Source organism: Propithecus coquereli, unplaced genomic scaffold (genome assembly GCF_000956105.1).
Source record: "Propithecus coquereli isolate 6110/MARCELLA unplaced genomic scaffold, Pcoq_1.0 Scaffold32, whole genome shotgun sequence".
Classification (NCBI taxonomy): domain Eukaryota; kingdom Metazoa; phylum Chordata; class Mammalia; order Primates; family Indriidae; genus Propithecus; species Propithecus coquereli.
Genome location: NW_012148841.1, coordinates 4,754,989 through 4,781,538, shown reverse-complemented (window position 1 = coordinate 4,781,538; position 26,550 = coordinate 4,754,989). Strand labels below are relative to the sequence as shown.

The 26,550-nt window shown below is 36.7% G+C and overlaps 1 protein-coding gene across 1 annotated transcript in view; it reads left to right on the top strand.

Moving 5' to 3' along the window:
* Positions 1 to 26,550, top strand: part of RELN (reelin) — a 462,655-nt gene that overhangs the window by 249,320 nt on the left and 186,785 nt on the right. The window contains exons 9-10 of the mRNA XM_012650296.1: positions 2,698 to 2,794; positions 5,358 to 5,598. Of these exons, the coding sequence (XP_012505750.1) occupies positions 2,698 to 2,794; positions 5,358 to 5,598 (338 nt within the window). The remainder of the gene's footprint in view (positions 1 to 2,697; positions 2,795 to 5,357; positions 5,599 to 26,550) is intronic.

The window sequence follows — 26,550 nt, the reverse complement described above, 5'->3', positions numbered from 1 at the left end:
TATGGTGACTTTTGGGGCACCCTGTAGTGTAAATGATAGTTGCTATAAGTGAATGGAGGCTTATCTTTATCATTTGTCAATTTATTTGCCAATTTAAAATCAAGAATTGACAGTCAAGACCAACTGGAAACAACAATGATGAGGTATCCTTCACACAGAATATCCTGTCCTCCCTCTCCTGTGGGCATGGCAGTAATCTGTGTGCAGCACTACCTGGGAGCCAAATTTCTTATATGGTATGAGGTCTCAGTAAATTCTGGAAGTTCACTAATTCTATTTATGACTGTAAAACTATAGAAACCCTTAATCACTCGGTACCCTTATTGTAGGTAAAAATGGAAGTATATAGACTTTCCTCATTTGCCTGTAAGAACCAAAGAAAGTGCTTGAGGTTTTAGACTTAAACTGGTCTCTCGGACCATGCTTTGATAACTGTGGTTCTCAATCATCTTCCCTTCTTCGGCAACTCTAAATCCTTGCAGAATTACTACTTTAGAGTGAAGGATTACATTGGAAATGATCTGAAGAAGGGAAAACGGATGGGCAAATGAGAGGATGTTTTGCATTTGACATTTGGGATTGTCTTTCTGGTTTTACATTTTGGCATTGACAATTAAATATCTTTGATTTAAGAGGGGAGATGAAGAGATGCGTGTTATAGGTGGTGCCTGCTTACTCCTCACTGCGTAAGAGGTGTCTTGAGGGATGTGATAACTCTAACACAGGGTCTTGGCTAGTTGTTTCTCAGGGCACACATTTGATCTCTAGGAACTGTGCACCTTTACCGCACTGAGGATGGAAGTGCAGCTTTTTCCTGAAGGGACTGAGGAATTGTTGAAGGATTATATGCAGGGAGATAACACAATTCAATTCACTTGTAGAAAGAGCGCTGACAATAGTGTAGCTGGGTGAGGACAGGTGAGGCTGGGACAGGGGGACCAACCAGTCACTATTGCAGAGATCTGACAAGAGCTGAGGAGGGTCCCGTAGCAATGGTGAAGAGGAGATGGATTTAAAAAAATACTAATATTTCAGATGTGAGGAAACTTAATGGCTGGGCAGCTGAGGAACAGTGAGTCACCTGCCAAGTGCCTCTTTATTTTATAGGTGCATAAAAAATTTAATCTCATAACATTGAGATGGCAGCATAAGAAAATCGACAGGAGTCATATTTGTCATCAAGGCTGTATTTGGACACATTTTTATTTTGCAGTGTATCACTTTTCCTTCTCTCATCTCAACTTGTAAACAATTTGCAAGAAATTGCATTCTATAAGGAACATTTTTGGTTATCATTTGTTCTATCCTTTCCTTTTTCATTTGCTTTGAAGTACTTAGGGTGTATAAGACATAAAGGAAGCACATAAATAACATTTAAATTCTTTAGGCTAATTTTGACTTTCCCTCAAAATAACAGATTCTTTGCCAGACCTCATTCTTGTTTGTGTTGAAGTTTGTCCCACATAATCCTGCCTGTCTCTGTTTCCAGCTGCACAGTGTGATACTTGTTTTAAGCAGCTGCTCTTGAAAGGTAGAATTTAACAATGATTAAATGCATAAGGTGGGTTTCCATTTGCGATCAGGGTTTCTGGGTAGCTTTCCTTTGAATACTTCTTTCTTTCATGCTTTTTGACCTACATTTTGGCTGTGAGAATAAATCTAGGAAAACTGCTGTTTGGCCTTTTAGTACATTGCCAGCTTTGGCAATTGCAAACTAACTGGTTTTGTACTAAACACCACTGAAATAAATGAGTCTGATTAAAGCTTGGAACCCCTGAGCACAACAAATGTAAAACCGTCAACAGATGCCATTTGCTGAAACGGAGGCTCCTCTAGCAGATGGGTGGAAGTTAAACATAAATTGCACTATTCCTTTCTCTTTTGGTTCATTTGCTTTTAATGTAGTCTGAAAAATACTGCTATGTCAGTTACAGTAAACTTCTGGGAAGTGTTTTGTGGCTGTTTTGGGTATTCTAAGATCTTTGAAATTATAGTCATACTATGCTTTATTATATGATTGCATTGAACATACAGAAACAAAGTCTTTATCAATTTTAAACTTTCTTTGGTGTTCATATTTTCAATATTAAAAATAATAACTAGAAATAATCACCAAATATTCACCATGGGGCATAATATCTATTTTAAACTCTAATTTGGGCTATGGTAGAGTAGTATCTATCACATCCATAACAGTTCTCATTCATTTAGTACTTGAATTTTCTTTACAATATTTTAGTACCTCATATACTGTTTCATCATTTAGATAATACACAGAAAAAGAATGGTGTTTTTATTCCTCAATTCAATGACTTATGTACCATTTAATGTAATCACTAATAATTGGTATTACCTTGCAAGAACCGTAATGGCATTATTAGTCATTCTATAATACCTAGGTATTTTTGGCATAGAACTGTTTATTTTACAGTTTAATTTAGTAGTTTAAATTAAATATATGTCCAAAGAAATCTGCAGTTTACCTTTTTTAACCTTTTCTTCTGGTTCCTGAGATAATTTATCAAATGATATTTGTTAGAACAGATCTCAGGAAATTTCAGCATAGTTAGAAGAACAGGAAAATTACCAGATAAATATCTAAAAAGTTTTAAATTATCTAAAATATTTATCAGGAAAGATAATATGTATTATTATCTGCTTTTTAACTTTGAAATTTATTGTTATTGCCATTTACAGGGTCAGGTTCATGTCGCTTCAGTTATTCAGACCCCAGCATCATCGTGTCATATGCCAAGAATAATTCTGCAGACTGGATTCAGCTCGAGCAAATCGGGTTAGTTGTAATTTAAAGTATTTTTATAAATTCTGACATAGATGGATTTCTACTTCCCCATTTGCCTTTATTCTACCACTGATTTTTCTTTATGGTTTAAAAGCTCTCTGGTTGTTAACTACGTTGAATTACATGCATACACATATTAGGACCTACCTACTTAAAGAAGATACTGTTGAAAGTGTCATTTTCTGTTCAAAACTTCCCATCGTCGGTAGTACTTATAACAAACTATTTTAGTAAAAGTACATTGGGATCATAACCTTTATGATAGCATCTTCCACAAAGTAACATTGCCACACGTTGCTCTACATGACTTGACTCTGGCCTGGTTTGTAGGCCTGGGAATGTATCAGATGACCAGCTAACTCCCTTCCAATCTGTGATGATACTGAGTTAAAAGCTACTGGGTCTTTGACATCTAATATCTCGTTCTATCACTTCTCTTCTAACTTCCTTAAAGCCAGTTCTAAAATTCTATTATTGTAATTGCGATATGACTTTTATTCATACATTACATTTTCTTTATTAAAAAAATCCCTCAATAAGAAAATGAGATAGTATGCTTGAGGAAGAAGAAACTCACTCATGTTAAAAATATTTGGTTAAATTACCAAAACTCAAATTATGTTTACCACTTCTGCAGAGTTTAAATTATAAAAGAAAATTCAAATTGGATGCTTAATTTCAAGTATAAGATATTTAAAGGAAAAAATGCCTTGAACTTTTATCAAGTGATTATTATGATTGGGTTAGTTCTTAAATTTAGCATAACTTAAGTTAGAATGTTTTCTGTCAGTTTTGTCGCAGTTTTCTTTCTTCCACGATCTGTTTTCCTTATTATATTTCTATATTAAAAGAGCTGTGATTTATTTAGGGTAGCAGGATAAATATTAGGCTCTGTATAATATTAAACCAATTCGTGCAAAGTTTCTATAGTAGTAGTATTTAAAAAAAAAGAAATAAAAACTTCACAAGCTTAAGCTCACTAGTCTAACCAAAAACTGAGAAGTGTTTCTAACTCATGGATTTTAATGGATTATCTCCCTCTGTGGCAGGACAAAATATAATTTATGGACACTGGGTACAAGCTGAGTTCTGACATGCTATGCCAATTTTATAACAGAACATTTTGCTATTCTTTCTAATTTCTAGTAGTTATGAGAATGCATTAATATTAAATATTTATATAAATGACTTTAAGCAACACAGCATAAATACTGGAAAATTTACCCGCATCTCCATTGTTTTCTCTTGCTAGTATGCTACATGTCATAGTTTAAGTAAATCATGGTACATATTTCTTGTTAGAAAATAGCTACATGCTTTTGATATGATAAATAATGAAACTACACATTTAATTACAACATATAAAGATCATGTTCAGTTGATTCCATTTATTTTTTCACTAAATGGGGCTTTAAATTTTAGACCATGTACCAAACCATCATACTCATTAATCCAAATTTCCCTTACCATTGGTGACCAGAGCAAAAATGTTTCCAGTCACTACCTAAAACTAAAATGTATTCTCTTCATCAATTTAAATTCCTTTTGAAACTAAAAGCATAGTCATCATGAAATATTTTAAAAGAAAAGAGAATCGATTACCCACAAAGGTAAGGTACACCATCTATAACCTTATACTGACAATTTTACGGATATATATGTGCTTCATTGGTGAGTGAAAAATATGGCTTTTCTCTAGTCCTTTCAAAACTAATTTATAACAAGCCTAGGGTACTACTAGTTTGCATTTTAGTACCACTTTTAATCTTGGCAAAGGCAATCATTTTTACTATAGCAGGTTTCTGCTTTGGTAGAAGAAAATGTTTAATAAAAGTATTTTATTATATAGTAGAAGGGCCTAGATTCTAACAGATGTAATACAAAAATCATGTCAAATTCTATCATGTTTTTAAAGATTGATCTGCATGAAATTAGGAAGAATTATAATGAGAACATTTCATTTTCATGGTAAATCTCATATTTCATATAGACTAAACGTATGAAAAACATATCTGGTTACTAGAAATAAAATAATTATTGCATAAAGGCTGATTATTAAACATATTGCACACATATTGGAATGGCCTCCAATGGGTGCATAATTTCAAAGTAAGACTCAAAATCACAATTTTATAGTTTTCCTCTTTTTTTCCTTATTATCAAGTAAACTGAACTGTTTTAGATTGCATGTCTACCATGTGCAAAAAACTGTGCTAGATAAACTTTGATTTTTTTGTACAAGCCATGGCAGTGCGTGCCATTTTCTCTTCAATTTTTCCTTTACTGGCTTATTTGAATGCACTTAGTCTCTGCCTTTTGTTACACATAAACCTCTTGAAGGCGTTCAGTATTTAAACTGTCATCATTCAATATGAAAATCTTAATGATCAGTAGATATTAAAAGACTTAAGGGCTATGGGATTGTGAATATTTTAAACTATAATAAGTATAACTTTTTTTAGTTCATGAAACTACAATCTTAAGAAAACAAAATTCATCTACAAGAAAGAAAAAATTGACATTGTTGAACTTCCCGTTTCACCATGTGTTCCAGAGCCCCTTCCAACATCAGCACAATCATCCACATCCTCTACCTTCCTGAAGACGCCAAAGGGGAGAACATCCAGTTTCGGTGGAAGCAGGAGAATCTTCGTGTAGGAGAAGTGTATGAAGCCTGCTGGGCCTTAGATAACATCCTGGTCATCAATTCAGCTCACAGACAAGTCATTTTAGAAGATAGTCTTGACCCAGTGGACACAGGCAACTGGCTTTTCTTCCCAGGAGCTACAGTTAAGGTTTGAGTTCTCTCTTATTCCTTCTCCCTTCTAAAACCTAAAGCTTAATAAACTAAATTATATAAAAGTAACTGTTTTACCAAAACCACCATTAAGGGTATAGATAATATTCTTATTTACCTTATCCTACCTTTTAAGGATGGAAAATCATTAGTATAAAAAAATTCATTTATTCATTCATTTAACAAGTATTTTTGAAGACCCACTATGCCATATTCTGGGCTGAACCCAGAGAATATAGCCACACAAAGGTAGATATGTTTCTTTGTGTCCTGTGGATGTCAGTTTAGTGGGGGCAATTAGACATGTCAACATGCAAATACAAAACAGCCTAATTGTTATGATTTGCTGGGAAAGTTTAGAGTGCTAAGGAAGTACAATAAACAGCACTGATCCAATAAACAGCACTGATCCAGAACTGGGGAGTCAGGAAGACAACCCAGGAGAACAGGGAATCCAGGTGGAGACCAAAGGGTGATTTGGGCTTGACCAGGTAGGAGGAATAGTGTTTCTAGAATTAGAAATCACATACATTAAGGCTATTTTATGGGCTGAATGTTCGTGTTCTCTCACCCCAAATTAATACATTGAAACACTAACCCCAATAAAATGGTATCGGCAGGCGGAGTCCTTGGGAGCTAATTAAGTGCTAAGGGTAGCGTCCTCATGAATGGGATTAGTGCCCTTATAAAAGAGACCCCAGAGAGCACATTAAGAACAAGTAAGTGGGCCCTTACCAGACACTGAATCTTCCGGCACTTTAGTCTTGGTCTTCCCAGCCTTCAGAACTACAATAAATAAATGTTTGTCGTTTAAGCCACTCAGTCTATGGTATTCCATTACAGCAGTGCAAACTAAGACAGGCTGGCAGGTGAGAGCACAAAGCAAAAGTGTTATACAAAGTTCGAAATAGGTGTCCAATATGTTTGAAGTTGTGACTTGTGATAGAAAAGTCTGAAGAGATGGCCAATGACAAGGCCTCAAAGGTCTTGCAAGCTGCTGTAGAGTTCAAACTTTATCCTGCAAGGTGATAGAAAGTCAGTGGAGTGCTTTAAATAAGAGTCAATCACATTTAATTTTTGAAGTGTCCCTTTGAGGATAGAGGACCAAATGGAAGGAAGAAAGAGTGCATGCAGAGAGACCAAATAGGAGGCCAGTCACAGGAGTTCAATGGAGATCATGTTGGCAAGAATTAGGGGAGAAAGAATGGGAAAATGTGGATATACTTAAAGATTTTTAGGAGAAGGAATAGAGAAAGTTGGGGACTAATGGAGAAGATGAAGGAAGATGAAGGTTTGGTCAGCTGGGTGGACAGTGGTGCCATTCATTGAGAAAGGAAACCTAGGAGGAGGAGCATGTACACAGGAAGCTGGTGAATTCACTTTGGACATATCGACCTTAATGATCTTGAGGACCAGCAAGGACTGTTTTGGTCGGAAGTTAGATGTATGGGTCAGAAGCTCAGAGGAAGAGCCAAATTTGGCAATTATCAACCTTATGAATGGTAATTGAAATCGTGGGCTTGCCTGCCCAGGGAGTGCTTGGAATAAGAAATTGCACTTAGGGAATACAAAAAATGCTATTAGGCCCTCAGCCAGACCCTCTCAAGTTTCCAATATACGTAAATAAAATACAAACACAGCTTGAAGAATTTTTTTAAATGTGAAAAACATCCTGGGCTGGATGGGGATGAGATCACAGCAAGAGTATCAAGTAGAATATAAAAATCCAAAATGCTCACCTCCTTTTAATAATTTGAGCACCATAAAAATGATTGCAAAGTATTTGGCAAACCCGCAACACAGGAACTATCCTGACACAAATAACTTGTTGCTTGACAAATCAAACCCTAGTCATTTTACTTCAAGTTCAAATTATACCAATTGATGGGCATTAGGAACAGGCATCATCTTTGCTCAATATAAGCAGTAAATCTTATGGAAATTTATTCTGAGAAAGAGTCTAAAGCCATGGCCCCTTTAAAGAGAGTCCATGTTCGTATGAACATAGAAAAGGATGTTTGTCAGAATGGCTTATGTCAAATCCCATAACACTTGATTTAAAACCGGATTTCTGCTGTCATTGTTCAATACTGGCAAGCAGATGCATAAACTCAGGAGACCTCAGCATCTGGGATTCCCATCCTTTTCCCATGATGAAGTTATCATTTGATCTCAGGACCCTTTACTGCATAAACATACTTTTCTACCTCATTTTACAAGCCATTATACTACTCTGATTAGCTATTTGGTTTCTTAATGCATGTACTTTGGTACCACCTATGATAAAAATGCATGGAGTATGGGTTTGCTTTGGTAGTAATTTTCATTAGATTAGAAATTTGTGTGGAATATACTTTTGCTTTGTGGTCCTTTGTCCCTATTCATAAGCTTACCAATCACACATTTGAGACTTGCCAAGTGACCTACATCTACTAAGAAAAAAAAATCATTGCAGTAATGATTTATATCATTATCTTTAACTTGGTTGTTGGGTAGAAATTTTTCGGACTTTTTTTAAACTTCAAATAAATGCAATAATCTAAGAATTTGCCATTTTGACTTATTTGCATGACTGCATTTTTGCTTTTTGGTTCAAACATCCGAGAATGAAAGAACTGCTTTTATGAAGTGATTTGGAGTTCTAGAAATAATGTTTAATTAAACGGTATGCAACTTCTTTGTCAAATATTTTTCCTTTACTTGGTGGCCCCTGAGGTGAAAACTGAACACAACCAATTAGAAAGCATGTCTCAGTGTTCCTACTGGTCACAAGACATGTCTTATTTATTTATTTTTTCTATTTTTTTCCATTGGAGTACTACTCAGCCACAAAAACAATGGTGATCTATTTTTTCTATTTTATTTTATTTTTAGATTTTTTTATTTGTAATTATTATGGGTTCATAATAGTTACATACGTTTATAGGATATATGTGATGTTTTCATACAGGCATATAATGTGAATTAATCAAATCAGGATAATTGGAGTATCCATCATCTCAGGCATTTATCATTTCTGTGTGTTAGGAACATTCTAATTCCACTCTTTCAGTTATTTTAAAGTATACCCTAACTTATTGCTGATTATAGTCACTTTGTTGTATTATCAAATAGTGTTCATTCTAATTAACTATATTTTTGCACCCATTAAACATCCCCAATTTATACCTGCCTCCTCACTATCCTAGCCTTTGATAACCGTCATTCTACTCTCTGTCTCCATGAAATCAATTGTTTTAATATTTAGCTCCCACATATGAGTGAGAACATGTGAGATTTATCTTGCTGTGCTTGGCTTATTTCACGTAACATAATGTTCTCCAGTTCTATCCATGTTGTTGCAAATGGCAGGATTTCATTCTTTTTTGTGGCTATATAATATTCCACTGTGCATAGGTACCACAATTTCTTCATCCATTCATCCATTGATGGACACTTAGGTTGATTCCAGATCTTGGCTATTGTGAATAGTGTTACAATAAACATGGGAGTGTAGATTGTCTTTCTGATATACTGATTTCCCCTCCTTTGGATATATACCCAGCAGTGGGATTGCTAGGTTATAATGGTACTTCTATTTTTAGTTTTTTGAGGAACCTCTGTACTGATCTCCATAGTGTTGCACTAATTTATGTTCCCACCAACAGTGTGCAAGGGTTCCCCTTTCTCCACATCCTCACCACCATTCATTATTGCCTGTCTTTTTGATAAAAGCCATTTTAACTGGGGTGAGGTGATATTTCATTTCAGTTTTGGTTTGCATTTCTCTGATGATTAATGATGTTGAGCATTTTTTATATACCTGTTGGCCATTTGTATGTCTTCTTTTGAGAAATGTCTGTTCGGACCCTTTGCCCATTTTTTAATCAGATTATTTAATTTTTTTCCTGTTGAGTTGTTGGAGTGCCTTATATATTCTAGTTATAGTCCCTTGTCAGATGGGTAGCTTGCAAATATATTCTCCCATTCTGGGGGTTGTCTCTTCCCTTCGTTGATTGTTTCCTTTGTTGCACAGGAGCTTTTTAGCTTGATGGGATCCTATTTGTTCAATTTTGCTTTGGTTGCCTGTGCTTTGGGGGTATTACTCAAGAAGTCCTTGTCCAGACCAATGTCCTGAAGGATTTCCCCAGTGTTTTCTTTTAGTGGTTTCATAGTTTTGGGTCTTAGATTTAAGTCTTTAATCTATTTTGATTTGATTTTTGTATTTGGCAAGAGATAAGGGTCTAGTTTCATTCTTTTGTGTATGGATATCCAGTTTTCCCAGCACCATTTATTAAAGAGACTATCCTTTCCCCACTATATGTTTTTGGCACCTTTGTCAAAGATAAGTTCACTATAGATACGTGGATTTATTTCTAGATCCTTTATTTTGTTCCATTGGTCCGCGTGTCTGTTTGTATGCCAGTACCATGCTATTTTGGTTACTACAGCTCTGTAGTATAATTTGAAGTTAGGTAATGTGATTCTTCCAGTTTTGTTCTTTTTGCTCAGGGTAGCTTTGCCTATTCTGGCTGGGTCTTTTGTGGTTCCATAGAAATTTTAGGATTGTGTTTTCTATTTCTGTGAAGAATGTCATTGGTATTTTGATGGGGATTGCATCGAATCTGTAGATTGCTTTGGGTGGTATGGACATTTTAACAACACTGATTCTTCCAATCCATGAGCATGGAATATCTTTCCATTTTTTGTGTGTCTCCTCTTTAATTTATTTCATCATTGTTTTATATTTTTCATTATAGAAGTCTTTTACTTCTTTGGTTAAGTTTATTCCTAGGTATTTTATTTCATTTGTAGCTATTATAAGTGTGATTACTTTCTTGGTTTCTTTTTCAGATTGTTTACTGTTGACATATAGAAATGCTACTGATTTTTGTATGTTGATTTTGTATCCTACAACTTAACTGAATTTGTTTATCAGTTCTAATAGTTTTTTATTTTTTGGGGGGAGTCTTTAGGTTTCTCTAGATATAATATCATGTTGTCTACAAACAAGGATAATTTGACTTCTTCCTTTCCAATTTTGATGCCTTTCCTTTCTTTCTCTTGTCTGATTGCTCGAGCTAGAACCTCCAGTACTATGTTGAATAACTGTGGTGAAAGTGGGCATCCTTGACAAGACATGTTTTAAATATTGCTTTACTTTGGACTTTGATTTTGAGGGTTGTATTTGTTTGTTCAACCTACTCATTAAAAGTTTCCAAGATGTTTCCATCTTAACTAAATCAAAGAGTGAGTCTAACAGCAATCAAGAGAGTGTTCTTAATTATAAAGTAGATTTATTCAAGGAAAAATTTCCAAGCACAGATAGGGTCATCTTTGGCCAAGTAATAACAGCTACTTTTTATTGGGCACTTGCTCTTCTAGGCACTTACTATTCCAGACACACACACACACACACACACACACACACACGTATATGTATTGTCTTAGACAGTTTTCTGCTGCCGTAAGTAAATACCAGAGACTGGGTAATTTATAAAGACAAAGAGTTTATTTGGCTCATGGTTCTGGAGGCTGGAAAGTCCAAGACTATGTCTCCAGCATCTGACAAGGGCCTTTGTGCCATGTCATTCCTTGGCAGAAAATGGAAGGGCAAGTAAGCATGTGACACAGAGGAAATTGAGTTGAGCTCATCCTTTTATTGGGAGCCCACCCAAGATAACTGACTCACTCCTATGATAAGGGCATTAATTTATTCTTGAGGACAGAGCCCTCATGACTTCATCACCTCTTATAGGTTTTACCTCTTAATACCATTACAACATGAGTTTTGGGGCAGAGATTCAAACCATGGTATATGTCTACAGATAGACACAAACGCGCGCGCGCACACACACACACACACACACACACACAGAGTATATCTGTGGTCTCATATAAGTTGATCCTTATAAACCTGTAAAGAACATGCTATGGTGCTATTTTAACCCCATTTTTCATACATGGAAAATGGAGCATAGAGGTGTTGAATACCTTTTCCAAAATACATCTCTCACCGGTGGCAGGATCAGGATTAAAATATAGAAATCTGACTTCAGAACTCTTGCTCTCAGTTCCCACATAGCTTTGCTCTTACAAGTATTAAATATGAACTGATATTCTTCCTGATTTTCTTGTTTTACTTCCCAACATCCACCTGTTCAATTATCTGCCCATTTTTCCTCCATCGCTCTGGCTATAAGTTAAAAGATTTTGTTTTTCTCATATTTCTTGATCTTGCTCCAGCTTTGTTCCATGTGTACATGTTCCTTCCAGGTGACTGATTTTTGTACATCAGAATTTAGCAAGTTCAGCCCATGCACTGTCCACTCCCCTCTCTTCCACATTGTAATAGCTGATTTTGTTTTGAAAATTCTAGTTACTGGTCCATCGTAGGTATTGACTGATGAACTAAAGTGAACTTAAGGAGGCATAGGTATTAAAATATTTCCCTTATGAGGGCAGGAGGCATTTTTCAGTAACCCATATGGGAGGTGAAATAGAGTAGGGGCCGTGGAACTATACAGAAAGAGAAATCAACAATCTAATGTAGCCAACTACCTGACAAGGGTGTTAGAGACGAGAATCATCCAAAGAGATGCCACTGACAAAAACTCCAGCATCACTCCTTAACACAAATTACATTATGCTACCTCCATACGAGGATACAAGCCAAAATCTCTGTCTTGTTATTCAAGGCTCTTTCCAGTCTTGGCCCAACGTCACTTTTCATCCTCATATCCTGCCCACTGTGCTCCAGCATCACAAATACAACTCAGAATTTCATACTTTCATCCCTTTAAATGTGGTTTTCCACCTTTTTTTTTTCTGTCTGGTAATTCTCCTCCATCTTGAGGGGCCCAGTTCAAATGCCATTGCCTCTGGGATTTTTTGCATAGCTTATGTCTTCCTCCTTTCTGTGCTAGTGCAACCATTAGGTTAAACAAATAGGACTTGCAGTGGAGACTGGCTGCAGCAAACAATGCCATTCTTTTTCCAGTGACCATCCAAATTTTCTCTGACAGCTCCTTTATCCTTGCCCTGCCAAAAAAGTTATTCAGTCACTTTAGTTTCCCAAATATCTCAGTTCAGTATCAAATACGATCCATTCATTCTAATAATGCAAACTCCAAGTTTCACCAGTAGCTTTTCTCCTCCTCCAGCCTAGGTCTATTGTAGTGTAAATGGAGAAAGCAGTCGGCTCCTTCCACCTTCCCACCACTCCCAACTAGTTTCAGCCTCTGAACCCTCCAGGGCTTGGTCTGGAGGAAAAAGAAGAGGAAAGATGCAGGTATGATTGTGGTCTGGTGTTATTGATTCCTGGGCATGGCAAAAGTGATTAAAGCTGGCTCTCTTTTAAATCTACCGATAGGTTATTTACAAATCCTTCCACTCATCAAAGCTGGGACTCTGTCACCTGCAGTTCCCCAAAGCATCTCTCAAGCAGATCATGCATGCTTCCTCTCTTAGCATTGAACCTCTGACTAATAAATACAACTTCTTTGTGCTGAGGTGACGTGGCCCAGCTTCAGACCAAGGAATGAACACAGAGACATAAAGACGTGGACACATGACTGCAGCCCGTACAAAAAGACACAGACACCACAAGACAGTATGAGGCTGCAGCGAAAAGCTCTCGCTGTAGCTGTTTTATTTATAACACAGGCTGTTTGGCAACTGTCCCACCGCAAGTTCTTTGTTCCCATACCGTCCCGTCCCGACTCAACACGTCCCAGTTCCTTTTGTTTCGTCTCCGGCAAGCAGATGTTTGCATCTCAATTCTCTAGCCCCTCCTGTTTGCAGGGTGAGGGCACTCTGGACTTGCGTGCAAGGTCGCAGACATGTTCTTGAGGAAAAACAACAAGGAAACTTTCCCAGACAAAGGTGTCCTCTACACTGAGGGCACCTTGCCCCTCCATGGAGCCCTTTGGGGCAGGATCTTACACAGTCTAGAGTGGACTGCCTTTGTGTGCAGGGGCCGATGCCTAGTCTATAGTAAACACTTACCTAGAATCCATCATCAGGAGGAGAGGCATTACTTCTAGTGCAGCCCACTTTTTACTCCGCCACCTGCCAAGCAGCTCTAAGCACTGATCCACACCCCAGGACACACAGGATGCCCTCCAAGTGGTGTCCTTGAAGTCCTGTGCACTGAACTTGAGAGGTGCCCTCACTGTTCACATGAGCGTAAGTGGGACTCATAGGTCACCAAAAACTTTCAAAATAAATCTTCTTTCTGCTGTCCAATTCCTTCCCACTTCAAATTCAAGCTTGTACACCCTCACTGTGAGTGAGTGATTAAGCCATTTTACCACCTTTTTTGCTAGGTCCTTATGGTCTATCACCTCACTTGTGGAGTGAGGTAGAGTAGTTGCCACCTATTTCCTTGGGACCTCAACCAAAACCGTGGCTAAACTAGTTCCATTTCGGCATTCTACTACACTGGTCATATACCTTTATGACAGCATTTACAACAATGCACACCATCTGGGGGATGGACATGCGTGAAGCTCTGACTCGGGCGGGGCAAAGGCAATATATGTAACCTAAACATTTGTACCCTGTAATATGCTGAAATAAGAAAATGCTTTATCATTATTTATATTTTTGTCTCCCTGGTTAGAATGTTAGCTTCTTAATCTTAGGGACTATTTCAACCATTTCTCAATCCCCAGTATTTAACTCATGGTAAATTGTTATACATGTTAATTAAATGAAGAAAAAGTGGAAAAATATTGGGAAGATCTAGTTTGTAAGGAAAGAAGATGACTTTTCTATTCAGTGAGGACTTGAAGGCACTGAAAATGCTGTGAATGGGACTGGATGTAGCACAACTATTAAAACTGCCTGGGTTCAAATCTTGGCTTAACCATTTATTTAACCTTTCAGTGTCTTCCCCTATAACAGGAATAATGACAGTATACACCTCTTGTTGTCATGATTAAATAAGAAAATACAAGTGAAGACTGGGCGCGGTGGCTCACGCCTGTAATCCTAGCTCTCTGGGAGGCCGAGGCGGGCGGATTGTTTGAGCTTAGGAGTTCGAAACCAGCCTGAGCAAGAGCGAGACCCTGTCTCTACTAAAAATAGAAAGAAATTAATTGGACAACTAAAAATATATAGAAAAAATTAGCCGGGCATGGTAGTGCATGCCTGTAGTCTCAGCTACTCGGGAGGCTGAGGCAGGAGGATCGCTTGAGCCCAGGAGTTTGAGGTTGCTGTGAGCTAGGCTGACGCCACGGCACTCTAGCCCGGGCAACAGAGTGAGACTCTGTCTCAAAAAAAAAAAAAAAGAAAATACAAGTGAAACCTTTAGAACAGTGCCCGGCACATAGAAGAGGCTCAGTAAATGTGTTTCCTGTTCATTGAAAACTGAGAATAAACTATACAAGGAAGTAAATATAGAGGAAAATTAATAGAAGGCAAAGAATTGAGCTGACACCTCCAATTATGAGGAGGGGAAAGTAATAGGATAGGGAAAATACGTGCTTCACAAATTATGTTATCATTATATGTCATTAAAATAATATCAAAATGAAATGCTTAATTGATTAGGTTGGACATAAATATCACCCATAGTAGAACCTTTGGCAATCAAAACTAAGAAACACTTTTCATTAGAATTAAGTTTCAGTGCCATTCATATAATAGGAATATTATTGATAGTTTTTATTATTACCTGCAAGTGTTTTTTTAAATGTTACTGTTAGTAAAACAAGGAAATATAGAGTAGTGAGTATGTAAACTGCCCAGCTGCTGATCTTGAAAATAATGTTTGAGGGTGGCAGGTCAAATTAGAACGATAAAAATGAATCATTGTTATTCACAGTACATGTTTCTCTTGTCTTTAGATATTTCTTTCCATTTTATTGGGAATATTAATCCATTTCACCTGAGCCTATTCTTTATCTCAAGCAGAGCAGAATGATACAAGACCAAATATAGTAATTAGCATAAGGAATTTATATGATCTGGAGAATTGCAATTATAGGTCACCAGTTTAAATCTGCCCTGGGTTGATAGAAGGCCATTACCATCTGTTGCCTTCTTAGTAATTAATATGAAATGGATGTATCACACTATCAGCCTTTAATGGGGAACCTGGCCTTATACTTCTTGTGCTTTTCGATTCGCGGTTGGTAAGCTGAGGAAGACAGTATGTGGTCACAGAATTAATATATTCTTTCTATATAGCCATCTATGTTTCTCCTCCTTTCTCTTTCCAAGTTCATGGCCTTGCATGATTCATCTTTTATTTTCCAGAGACCTTGCCCATGTGGAAGAAAAGGTGCACCATATTCTTATTGTGCTTCTAATTACTATCATAATTTTTTATTTCCCACAAATCCCTAAGCAGCCATTTGTTCACCACCAAGTAGGTGGGGCTTTAAATGCCAATAAATATAGTGCTGCAAGCCCAAAAGCTCCCCAGGGCACCTCCCTCGTTAGTAATCTCCCAGAGTAAGCAGATCATGCTCTGAGCAAAGGAAGGAACCTGAAACTGACTCAGTACTAAGTCTTCTGTCTTAATTATTGATTACGATGATTTTGCCACCTTTTACAGAATATTGTATCCTTTTTTTTGTACTTTTGTGTATGATTTCTACATAATCAAGTATTTTTTCAGTTGCTCTTATTCTCAAGATATGGGGCATAGCGTATCAGTTCATCTTCTGCAGCTGCTACAATAGCTATTGGTACCACTGCAGTGCTTCTATCAGGTGGGTGTTCTTGCACCATATTTAAGAGTGGGAGTGGCCAGATGTGGTGGCTCATGCCTGTGATCCCAGCACATTGGGAGGCTGAGGCAGGAGGTCTGCTTGTGGCCAGGAGTTCAGGAGCAGCCTGGGCACCATAATGAGATCCCTTCTCTACAATAAAATAAAAATAATTTAAAAAAGATAGCCTGTAGGTTGGGGGGCGGTCAATTCACAACTAAAGGACGCGGTGAGCATTGTAGAGGGGAAGGGTGTGCCTCTAATCCTTGCTTGGGTGAGGCAAAGTTATAAAATGTAACCAAAATGTTTGTACCCTCATAATATCCTGAAATAAAAATAAATTTTTAAAAATCTATAAGTAAATTATTGAGTTAGAATTATTTTAAGAAAAAAAAAGATAGCCTGCAGTTCTGGCTACTTGGGAGACTGAGGTAGAAGGATCGCTTGAACCCAGGAGTTCAGGGCCACAGTGAGTTATGAGTGTGCCACTGCACTCCAGCCTGGGTGACAGAGCAAGCCTCTGTCTCAAAAAAAAAAAAAAAAAAAAAAAATAGTGTGAGCCACATTCTTTCTACCTGAAGTGGGGGAATGATTAATATCAAGAAACTTCTGGTGCACAAACTCTGTGAGAATGGTCTTGCTTTTGCCATCAAGGATTAAAGGATATGGGCTGATTCTTTGGTTTTAGCTCCTTCCATTTAAGAATCAAGATGTAGCATTTCACCTTGGGTGGAATTCTCATATCCGGGAATGGTATTTGCAGTAGCATAGATACTGTATAATAAGAATAAATAGTAGTAACCATAGTTGTGATGAATAATAGCAATAGCAATAGTGATAGTACTAGTGTCGATAGCATTTCATGAATGCTTTGTAGATGCCAGCATTACAAGGAAGGCTTTGCCCTCAGGTTCTGTATAATATCTATAGTAAATGAACATTGAGTGTCTGCAAAGCCCTGGATTCTCACTGTTCAATTTTCCTTAGTCACTCTTGAAACATCTGGCAAGTCCATCAAAGTCATCTCTTTCCAACTTCCCAAACACACATCCTGCAATCTGAGAATATTTTTAATTTCCAGTTCAAAGAAAAACATTAAAGGTAAGTTTTCAGGGAGTCAGCCTGGAGCTGCTGCAGCTGCCTGCTTTCCAGAAGCCACCATCAAAGAGAAGCCCTACAAAGGTCAATGAAGCACTTTGAGGAGAACTCAGGGAAAATTGATTTGGAAAGAGCTGTGAGCGGGGGTTTTTGTTGTTACTTTTTGTTTTCCTCATCCTTTAATAGTATCCCATGAAACAGACTTTCCGAATGGATCAATATGCCATGGAGGTGAATATTGTCAGGCAGCTGATTCATTTTGCTTGCTTGTTTACACTCATCTTTGGTGGCAGCCAAAATTTTTATTTTGAAAGCATGAATCATCCATGACCACTTGATATTTCTGTGTGTGTATGAGTGTGTGCGTATGAGAGAGAGAGTGCTTTGCTCACTCACCATTAATAAATGTTTATATCTGCCCAGCTAGGCTGGTTACCTTCAGCTTGCAAAGGCATAAATCACTGGCTTCTGTCAACTCTGGAATTGACCCACAGATTAAATGCAGATCACTGTGAGATAGGTGCTGCTCCACATATTTTTTATTTTTAAGAAATCTTCCTACTCTGATTGCTGTGCCTGCACCTGCTAATCTTTTTCTATTTATTGCCCTGGTTTATTGTGAGGATAGCAAAAAATCCCAGATTACCTCTTCTACATGTTTATATCAACTTGTGTTGAGAAGTAAATCAGTGCACAGATTCTGTTATGAAGGTTTGTCCTTTAGAATAGACTGTGATTTGATCACATGCATTTAAAAGAAATTCCCTTAAAAGTAATTTATTGAATTTTGCAAATTTATACCAAGAATTTGGAGTAACTAAGTTGTAGAATTTAGAAGGGTCATATCTTAATCTTTTCTCTACTACTACTTTGAGTTTGACTGCTTCCCCTTTACCACATTTACTATTGATAAATATCCAATAATAAAGACAATTTTACTACTTTAACAAACACCGAAAGGCCCTGTGAAGACAACAGCCATTAGGTATATCAACAACCCAGTAAGAGGAAGCATTAAGTCAGAACAGAAGTCTATTTTCTTATTGCTCTTGAACATTAATGCATTTGCCATATTTTTGTCCCAGTAGACACTAGGCAAGTCTCCAGTCCTGAATAAGAATTGAAGCTTTCATTATGGGCTTTTGCTGTCACACTTAATACTATTATCACATTAGTAATAATAATTACTATTACTATTGCTAATAGTAATATTAGTATTATCACTATTACAAATTGCCGAATCATCAATGGAGAAAAAAGGTCATTATGTCCAAATAATGAAAAATATATAAATTAATTTGTCTGAAAATTTTAAAGTCTTTCACAAGTTAAGGCTAATGAAAAATAATCTGAGATAAATGGTAAAAGAGAAGATCACACTCAAAGTAGAATTCATTTTTAAACATACTTTTTGGGAATATAACCCCTGGCAGAGCAATACCTGCCTACTAGAATGCTCAGTTTGTCTTCCATGCAGTATTCCATTAGGCACCTTAGAAAAGGGTTTCAACAATTCATGTGATGATTTTATTTCCTAGAGTAAAGGACAAATAGGAGAAAATTAGATTTGCTTTCCAGAAAAGTGCTTTACAGATCACTGTACTGGAAACTATAGTCTGTAACTTGAGGGATGGATTTGAGTACTGGCTTTTTAATGAGGATAAACCTGAGCTCAGTCAGACTTGTGGCTGGTCCATGTTCCCATGTCTTTTTCCATTAAGAATCGGAACGTTAACTATGATTTCCTGGCCAGATTCCAGCTTGGTTAATTGCATGCTGTCTACCTAAATTCCCTTTGCTTGGGGTGTTCTTCACTTTAGATTGTGTTGCACTTATTGTCATGTTTCCCCCAGAGGTGAGTACATGATATTGTAGAATGAGCCAGAATATAATTTGTTAAGCTAATAAGAGTACTTTGGGGATGAAGGGTTAAATGTAAGTAGTGTGCTTTTCACAATTTCCCCCAATGAGGCCTATTTGTACAGTAATTAATGTGGAATAGCATTAGTGAAACATGGAAATGAGCCAGATCACCCTGACAAGAGTGGCAATAACACAGAAACAACTAATTTTGATAAATTATGCAGAAAATAATCATTTAAACGAATACCCAGAGCCTCCCTGCCTAATTAATGCACATTTTGTTTTGTTTTGTTTTGTTGGTCTGAAGCTGCCACATTTAATCACTAATTGGGTTAACACAACATCCAATAGGTGAACTTTATTTTATTCCATATGAACATTTAAAACATAGTAACATTTGCTATCATCTTTGTATCTACCACAGCACCTAGCACAATAGCTCGCATAATGACATTCGTTACAGTAAGGCTTGTTAAATGAACAAATGAAGATTGGGGACAAAAAAATGGGGAAGGAAATAGCATTTACAGATTTCCTAAGATTCAGCAGTGCCTAGGGTAGACATGTTCCCTACAATATTTCGTCTAAGCCTCTCAATTATCCCCATTTCACAGACAAAAAAACAGAGGCTCAGAGATGCCAAATGGCTTCCCCAAGATCAAACAGCTTTGAGTTTCAAAGTCAAATCTGTTGTACTATAAAACCTGGCCCTTTCACTCCACGTTATCTCGCAGGCTCCTACGTCTGGCATCTTGGCCTTAATTTGAAAAGGCAAGTCTGAAAACCTCAGACACTGTGAAAGTCAAGTTGATCCCCAAAGACAAGGTTAACAACTGCCCTATGGAATTTTACATTGTTATTCTTCCTCTCATTACTCCAATTCAAATATGTCAGTATTGCCATTTTAGAGTTGTCATAACCATTGCCAAGTAATTATACACTTGTCACAAAATATACCATAAATTGAATCTTTATAAATCTTAGTACAAAGTGGTTCAAATGTGAATGCTTAATGAATCCAGAAAATAATGAGAAAAAACATTGTTTAAGTTTCCAAAAATTCACTTACCATGGTTGAATCTATGGTGTTGACTAGAGAAAATGCACTTCAGCCCTCCTGCACCTGGACTGTGTTCATAGCCAAATTTTCAGTTTTTTAACTGGCATTAAATTACCTGGAAGTTGAATGTGTGCAAAATGATAAAAATTCATTTTGCCTCATGAGAGGAAATTATTCTCTTCCTATTTTAATTTTTCTTTTTTTAACAAATAGCATGAACGTTTATATCTTTAAAGACCATTGAACCAGGATGTAGGTAATATGTATTTCTATATGGTAATGTCTATAGTACAGCAAAAGACTTAAGAGACACAATGTTATGTAGGCTGTAAGTCCATTTCCAACTGCATAAACACACATCTCACTTTAATCCAGAAATTCCTATCCCAATATATTTTGTTTCCAGCCAGACAGTGGCTAATTTATGGCTCTGCCAACAATGCCATTTTAATTAATTTTATTCATCTTATTTCTCTTTCCTCTGTTCCTCATATCTCATCTGTTTGCATTGCCTAGATTTTAATTAAAAAACCTCTCCTCTCTAAGGAGCAATCTGAAGTGGCAAAAATAATCACTTAAAATATTACAGTCATTAAAAAATTGGCTATGGTGGAAGCCATGCATTTTCAATTTTCCTACAAATGATGTTTTAGCTTTCTTTTAAAGCACACTTTGTATCTGAATTGTCTGCCACCAGCCAGCTTGGCTATCAAAAATGGTCTTCCAGCTGGGTGGGCTGAGTGACAACTCCTTAATGGAGGAAATGGATGGCTCTCTGCTCGTGTGGAGGGGAAGGCATACCAGGCAGATTTCATTCCATCTGCCACCAGCTCTCTGCAAGCTGGCATTGCCCAAATGCCCCATATACTCATTCCAACAAAAAAGGATATCGTCAAAAAATAAATTGTAAGGCTACAGATGCCTGAAAGAATCATCAGGGCCATTAGACCCCAGGGAGATAATATAAAGAGGTGCCTCAATGTTCATCTCTGATGAAAACCTAATAAAGCAATGGCGGAGGCAATTGTAAGTACATTTACAAGTACAGAGGTGAAGTCATTAACATTTTCAGCAGAGTAGAGGGAGCAACCTTAGAAAAACGCTATCCTGAATTGTGGCCAAGGACTTGTTATATTGAGGAATTTGCACTGATGTTTCCTGTTGATGATTTTCTGAATGACAAATTCTTGTCACTTAGTTACACTGTGTTCTGCTTGTCAAGTAAAGGAAATCCATTTAGCAGAAAAGTAGGAAAATATTTTTGATTGATAAAGAGAAACACATAAGGATTATACTTAAGGGATTTAAAAAATTGGAATTCTGCTAGTAGTACTTCAAAGGCTAAAATGTATGTCATTGATCAGTACTAAAATGATGAAACAAGTACAAATTATAATTAAATTAATAATGTGTGTTAGGGGGGCTAGAAATATAAAGGAAAATTTAGAATCATGTGCAGAATTTATACCTTTATTTTACCCAAAATAAATGGTTAGTTACCTGATATATACTTACCATAAATCAATCAAAAGCTATGACTCAGGAAGTCACATGTAATTTATAATCATTTGCTCAAGAATATCTGGTAGATTTTCATGATGCTCACAATAAAATAGTCCTGAATTCCAAAATATTCTTGTTTTTATCATATCAAGAGCTCATGCATCTCACAAAGTTACACATTTGTTTTTGAAGTTGTTTAGATTTTAATTGTTATTGCACATAAATGATATAAGTTTGAATAGATGCTGAACAAAAATAGCTAGGTTTTAAAATTGAGAGCAATTTCCTGAAATTCCTTTTATACTCTCAATGCAGATTTCATTTGGATTTTTAACACAGTAGAGCAATGTTATACAATGCAAATTCATCTATAAGAAAAATGGTATCAGGCATCTTGCATTAAATTTTCCTGTTTTAGGAGAATATTTGGTAATCTGCCAAAATTTGAAGGAGGGCTTTTGAAGTTCTAATTGATGGTTTTATCTGCCCTGAAAATAAATGAATGTTTTCAATATTTTTACCATATTGTATTGTGGGGTACATTCTTGTGCATTTTGCTAAAGGTTTTAAGTTGATCTGGTGAATTTTAATCAGTATTCTGATGAGAAGCAGTTAAAAATAGATTTAAATACTCTTCTATTTTTCTGTAAACTACTGCTAAAGGTATGGAATATATTATATAAAATTTTTTGAAAAAGTATATATTCAGAAATAATGATTATATTGTAGCACTTAGAAGTTTGAAAAAAGATACTTCCTTATATATTATTTGTGCTTATAACAATATCTCTAGGGAATAGGTATTATTGGTTCCATTCTACAGCCTAAGAAACTAAGGCCTACAGGGGTTAAATGACTTGTGCAAAACCATACCCTTTAAGTAGAGAAAATGCATTTGAACATGTCTTCTGATTCTAATCCCCAGACCCCTTGAGAGATGGGTAGTAACTGAGTTTTCAGTCCTTATCATCTTGATTGTTTTTGGTTTCCAATTTTCATTCTTTTCCAACCTTAATTTCTTATTATGTCGTATGTAAGTGCTGAATTAATTGGAGTTTAGGAGGAAGTTCAAGCAACACCTAACCAAGCAGGTCATGGATTCCCATTCAGAGACAAAACATGCAGATCAAAAACAAGCAGAGGCCCAGGGACTCTGTCTCAATCTGAAGGCATTCAGGCATAAATTCTTAGTTTGGAGAGCATCTAGGAAACTAGGCTAATTCCAAGACACTGAGCAACCTGTGATCAACCCCAAAATAGAATTATCATGAAACTCTGACTTCCCTTGTAATCGATTTAGGGATCCTCAGAATGAGAATCCTAAACTGGCCCCCTACCCTGCCTAGCAGTCCTAAGTTCAAAGGCTGTATAAAATCAACTTCTTAGAAAGGGGGACTCAATAGGCCCATTGCTCTCAAATAGCTCGGGAATTCGCTGGTTTCACACAAACTATCCCTGATTTATGGGCCCAGTATTACACTGCTGGCTCGTATATCTTTAAAGGAGTATCTTATCATCACTCCAAACCTTGAAAACATTGGGTTTTACTCAGAATGGCAGAGGCAGAAATCATATCTTGATCCCTTAGCATGGTGGGAAGCAGGCAAGCCATCCGTAGCTGTGTGTGTGTTCTGTGCTTCTCCAGATCCTGCCACCCAGACAGTGACAGCCCCATCATGCTAAGAATTAGGGAACATTGAATCTCCTCCCACTGAGTGGTGGCTGCTTACTTTCAGTGTGTTACAGCATTTCCTTGGTAATGCGTCACTATACTAAGACTGTAAAGACGAGAATATTCAAAGAGCAATACTTTACCTGCTTCTACACCCAAAAGGACATTGGGCTTATTTGGGAGGGGAGAATAGAGCTAACTGTGACTCTCCCCTTAAACTCGACAGGATTAGGATGTTTTCAGTGCAAAGGCTAAAACTGACTGTTATAAACCAGTGGCCTGTTTGGATTTAGTTTTGGTATAGAGTATTGTTCATTTACTATAAATTGGTAAAGAATAGCTCTAGAGAGCTTACAAAACTATGTCAAAAACTATACCATTCTCACTTTCATGGAAACTTGTCAAGACATATCCCACGAGTTTTTAGATCCTACTAATATGAAAATTGGTTAACACTCAACTAAAGTGAATGTTAATTTTTTTCAGGTTGCTTTCTTTGCACTTGCTATGGTATATATTACTTGTTTTTCATATGCTAGCGCTGTTGTGGTTGTATTGAGAAAAATGTATATGTGATAACTAATTTTCAATAGTTGTGCAGTTGCAAATGGTCTGTTCAACTGCCAAATGTGTTTAGTAATAGCAAAATAGCTAATGAAAAATGAAAAGATTTTTTTTTTTCCCCCGAGACAAGCTCTTGCCCTATTGCCCAGGCTAGAGTGCAATGGCATTATCATAGCTTACTGCAACTTCCAAGTTCTGGGCTCAGCCTCTTGAGTATCTACCACCACACCTGGCTAATTTTCTTTTTTTAAATTTTTGTAGAGATGGGATCTCTCTGTGTTGCTCGGACTGCTCTCAAACTCCTGGCCTCAAGCAATCCTCCCACCTTGGCCTCCCAAAGTGCTAGAACTATAGGCATGAGCTGCTCCTGGCTGAAAAGTTTCTTTAAAATATGCTTTCACTTTTCTCCTACATCAACATGTTAATTTGGTGAGACTAGTTTAACAATATGCTGCCCAGTTTTATAATGATTGGATTTTTTACATAAATTTTCTCTCAACTAAATTTAAAATATGCTTCAAATATAGTGATATAATTATTTATAATTAATTTTTAGCAATATAAAATATAATATAAATCTTGGAAAGGTAGCAAAAATTATGTATAACAGAATTTCAAAATATTAACAAACAATTCTAAGGTAAATGGAACCCAAACTGAAATAATTAAATTGATGTTTAGCCAAAAATGACCAAAGTTTCATGTTAGGTGAGTTGTTCTTTTTATCATAAGAATGTATCATTTATATTCTAATATAAATTATTCTCTTTTCACATGAATAGTTATTTTCATGTATGGCACCTCCTTGGACATTGTCATTTGCATTGGTGTCGCATCCTAATTCCAGATAAACAGAGGCCATGGTTGATCAGAATTCCAGAATGGAAAGATAACAGCGAAGACCACTATCTAGAGCTCAATGGATTTATCATTAGGAAAGGAACCTCTGTTATGCTAGTTAGTATTTGCCATCTTTACAGCATGCACAGTAGTAGATGATGACAAACATGCACTGGGTTTGTCATCACTGGACAGTCTCTATTTACTGTTAAATAAACTAAATCCCAGCTTTTGATTGGTGTGTGGTGGTTAAGGATTGCATATAGTGAGTTCAGTTTCACGTCTATGAATAACCTGTATTCATCATTCTGTGAAGAAGATTCTCAAGCAGCTTATGCATGATACGTTCTACAGTGTTATCTAAAATGAAGACAGGGTCCAGTGGTTGTGACTTGTGTCTCAGTGCTGTCAAAGGACTCCCTCAAGATCATCTGCTCCTACTCTCTCAAACTTCTGGAAACTTACACACGCTACACTCTTCCAATTTAGTAGAGTCTGATTCCTCCCCAACTGACTTTACCAGTTTACCTGTCATAACCAGTTTAACTGTCATACAACATTTCTTTGCACACATCTTTGCCCTGTTCTGGAACACCACTGCCAACAGAACAGTGTAGAGATCCCTTACACTGCCATTTAAGATCCTTTACAGTCAGGCTCCAGGCTAATTCTTAACTGTGCCTATTTATCACCTTTGTAATTCATTCATATTTGTCATCTAATTTGGATTTCAATCCTTTCTTTCTAATGTCAGTTAAAGACCTGTTCATGTTTGAAGACTGCTGGTGTAGACCAGCCCTGGACACACAGATTCCTGCTCTCTCTTTCTCATTGGCACTTACCATATGCTGTCTGGCATTGGGCCTTGTCTTTGATATGTCTCAGCTAGACCAAGATTTTTGAGAGCAAAGATTCTTTATTGTTTTATTTCATTATAAACACCTCCCTCTCAGTACCTTACTTAATGCCTTCTACATAGTACAGCATGATTATAGTTAATAATGGTGTATTGTATTCAGGATTTTTGCTAAATGAATAGATCATAGCTGCTGTTATCACAGGGAGGAAAGATGAGTAAGTGAGATGGTGGTTATGTTAATTTGTTTCATTACAGTCACCATCATGCCATATATAGTCATGCATCACTTAATGATGGGGATACATCCTGAGAAATCTGTCGCTAGGTGATTTTGTCTTGCGAATGTCATAGAGTGTATTTATATGTACCTAGACAGTATAGCCTACTTACTACACATCTAGGCTATATGGTATAGACTGTTGCTCCTAGGATACAAACCTGCATGGCATGTTACTGTGCTGAATACCATAGGCAGTTGTAACACCTGGTAAGTATTTGTATATCTAAATATCTAAACATAGAAAAGGTACAAGCATGGTATAAAAGATAAAATAATGTATAGGGCACTTACCATGAATGGAGCTTACCAGAATAGAAGTTGCTCTAAGTGAGTTAGTGAGTGAGTGTGAGGGCCTAGGATATTACTGTACACTATTGTAGATGGACTTTATAAACACTGTACACTTAGGCTATGCTAAATTTATTTAAAATGTTTTTCTTTATTTATTCAAAAATAAATTAACCTTAGCTTGCTGTAACTTTTTTACTTTATAAACTTTTTAATTTTTTTTAAC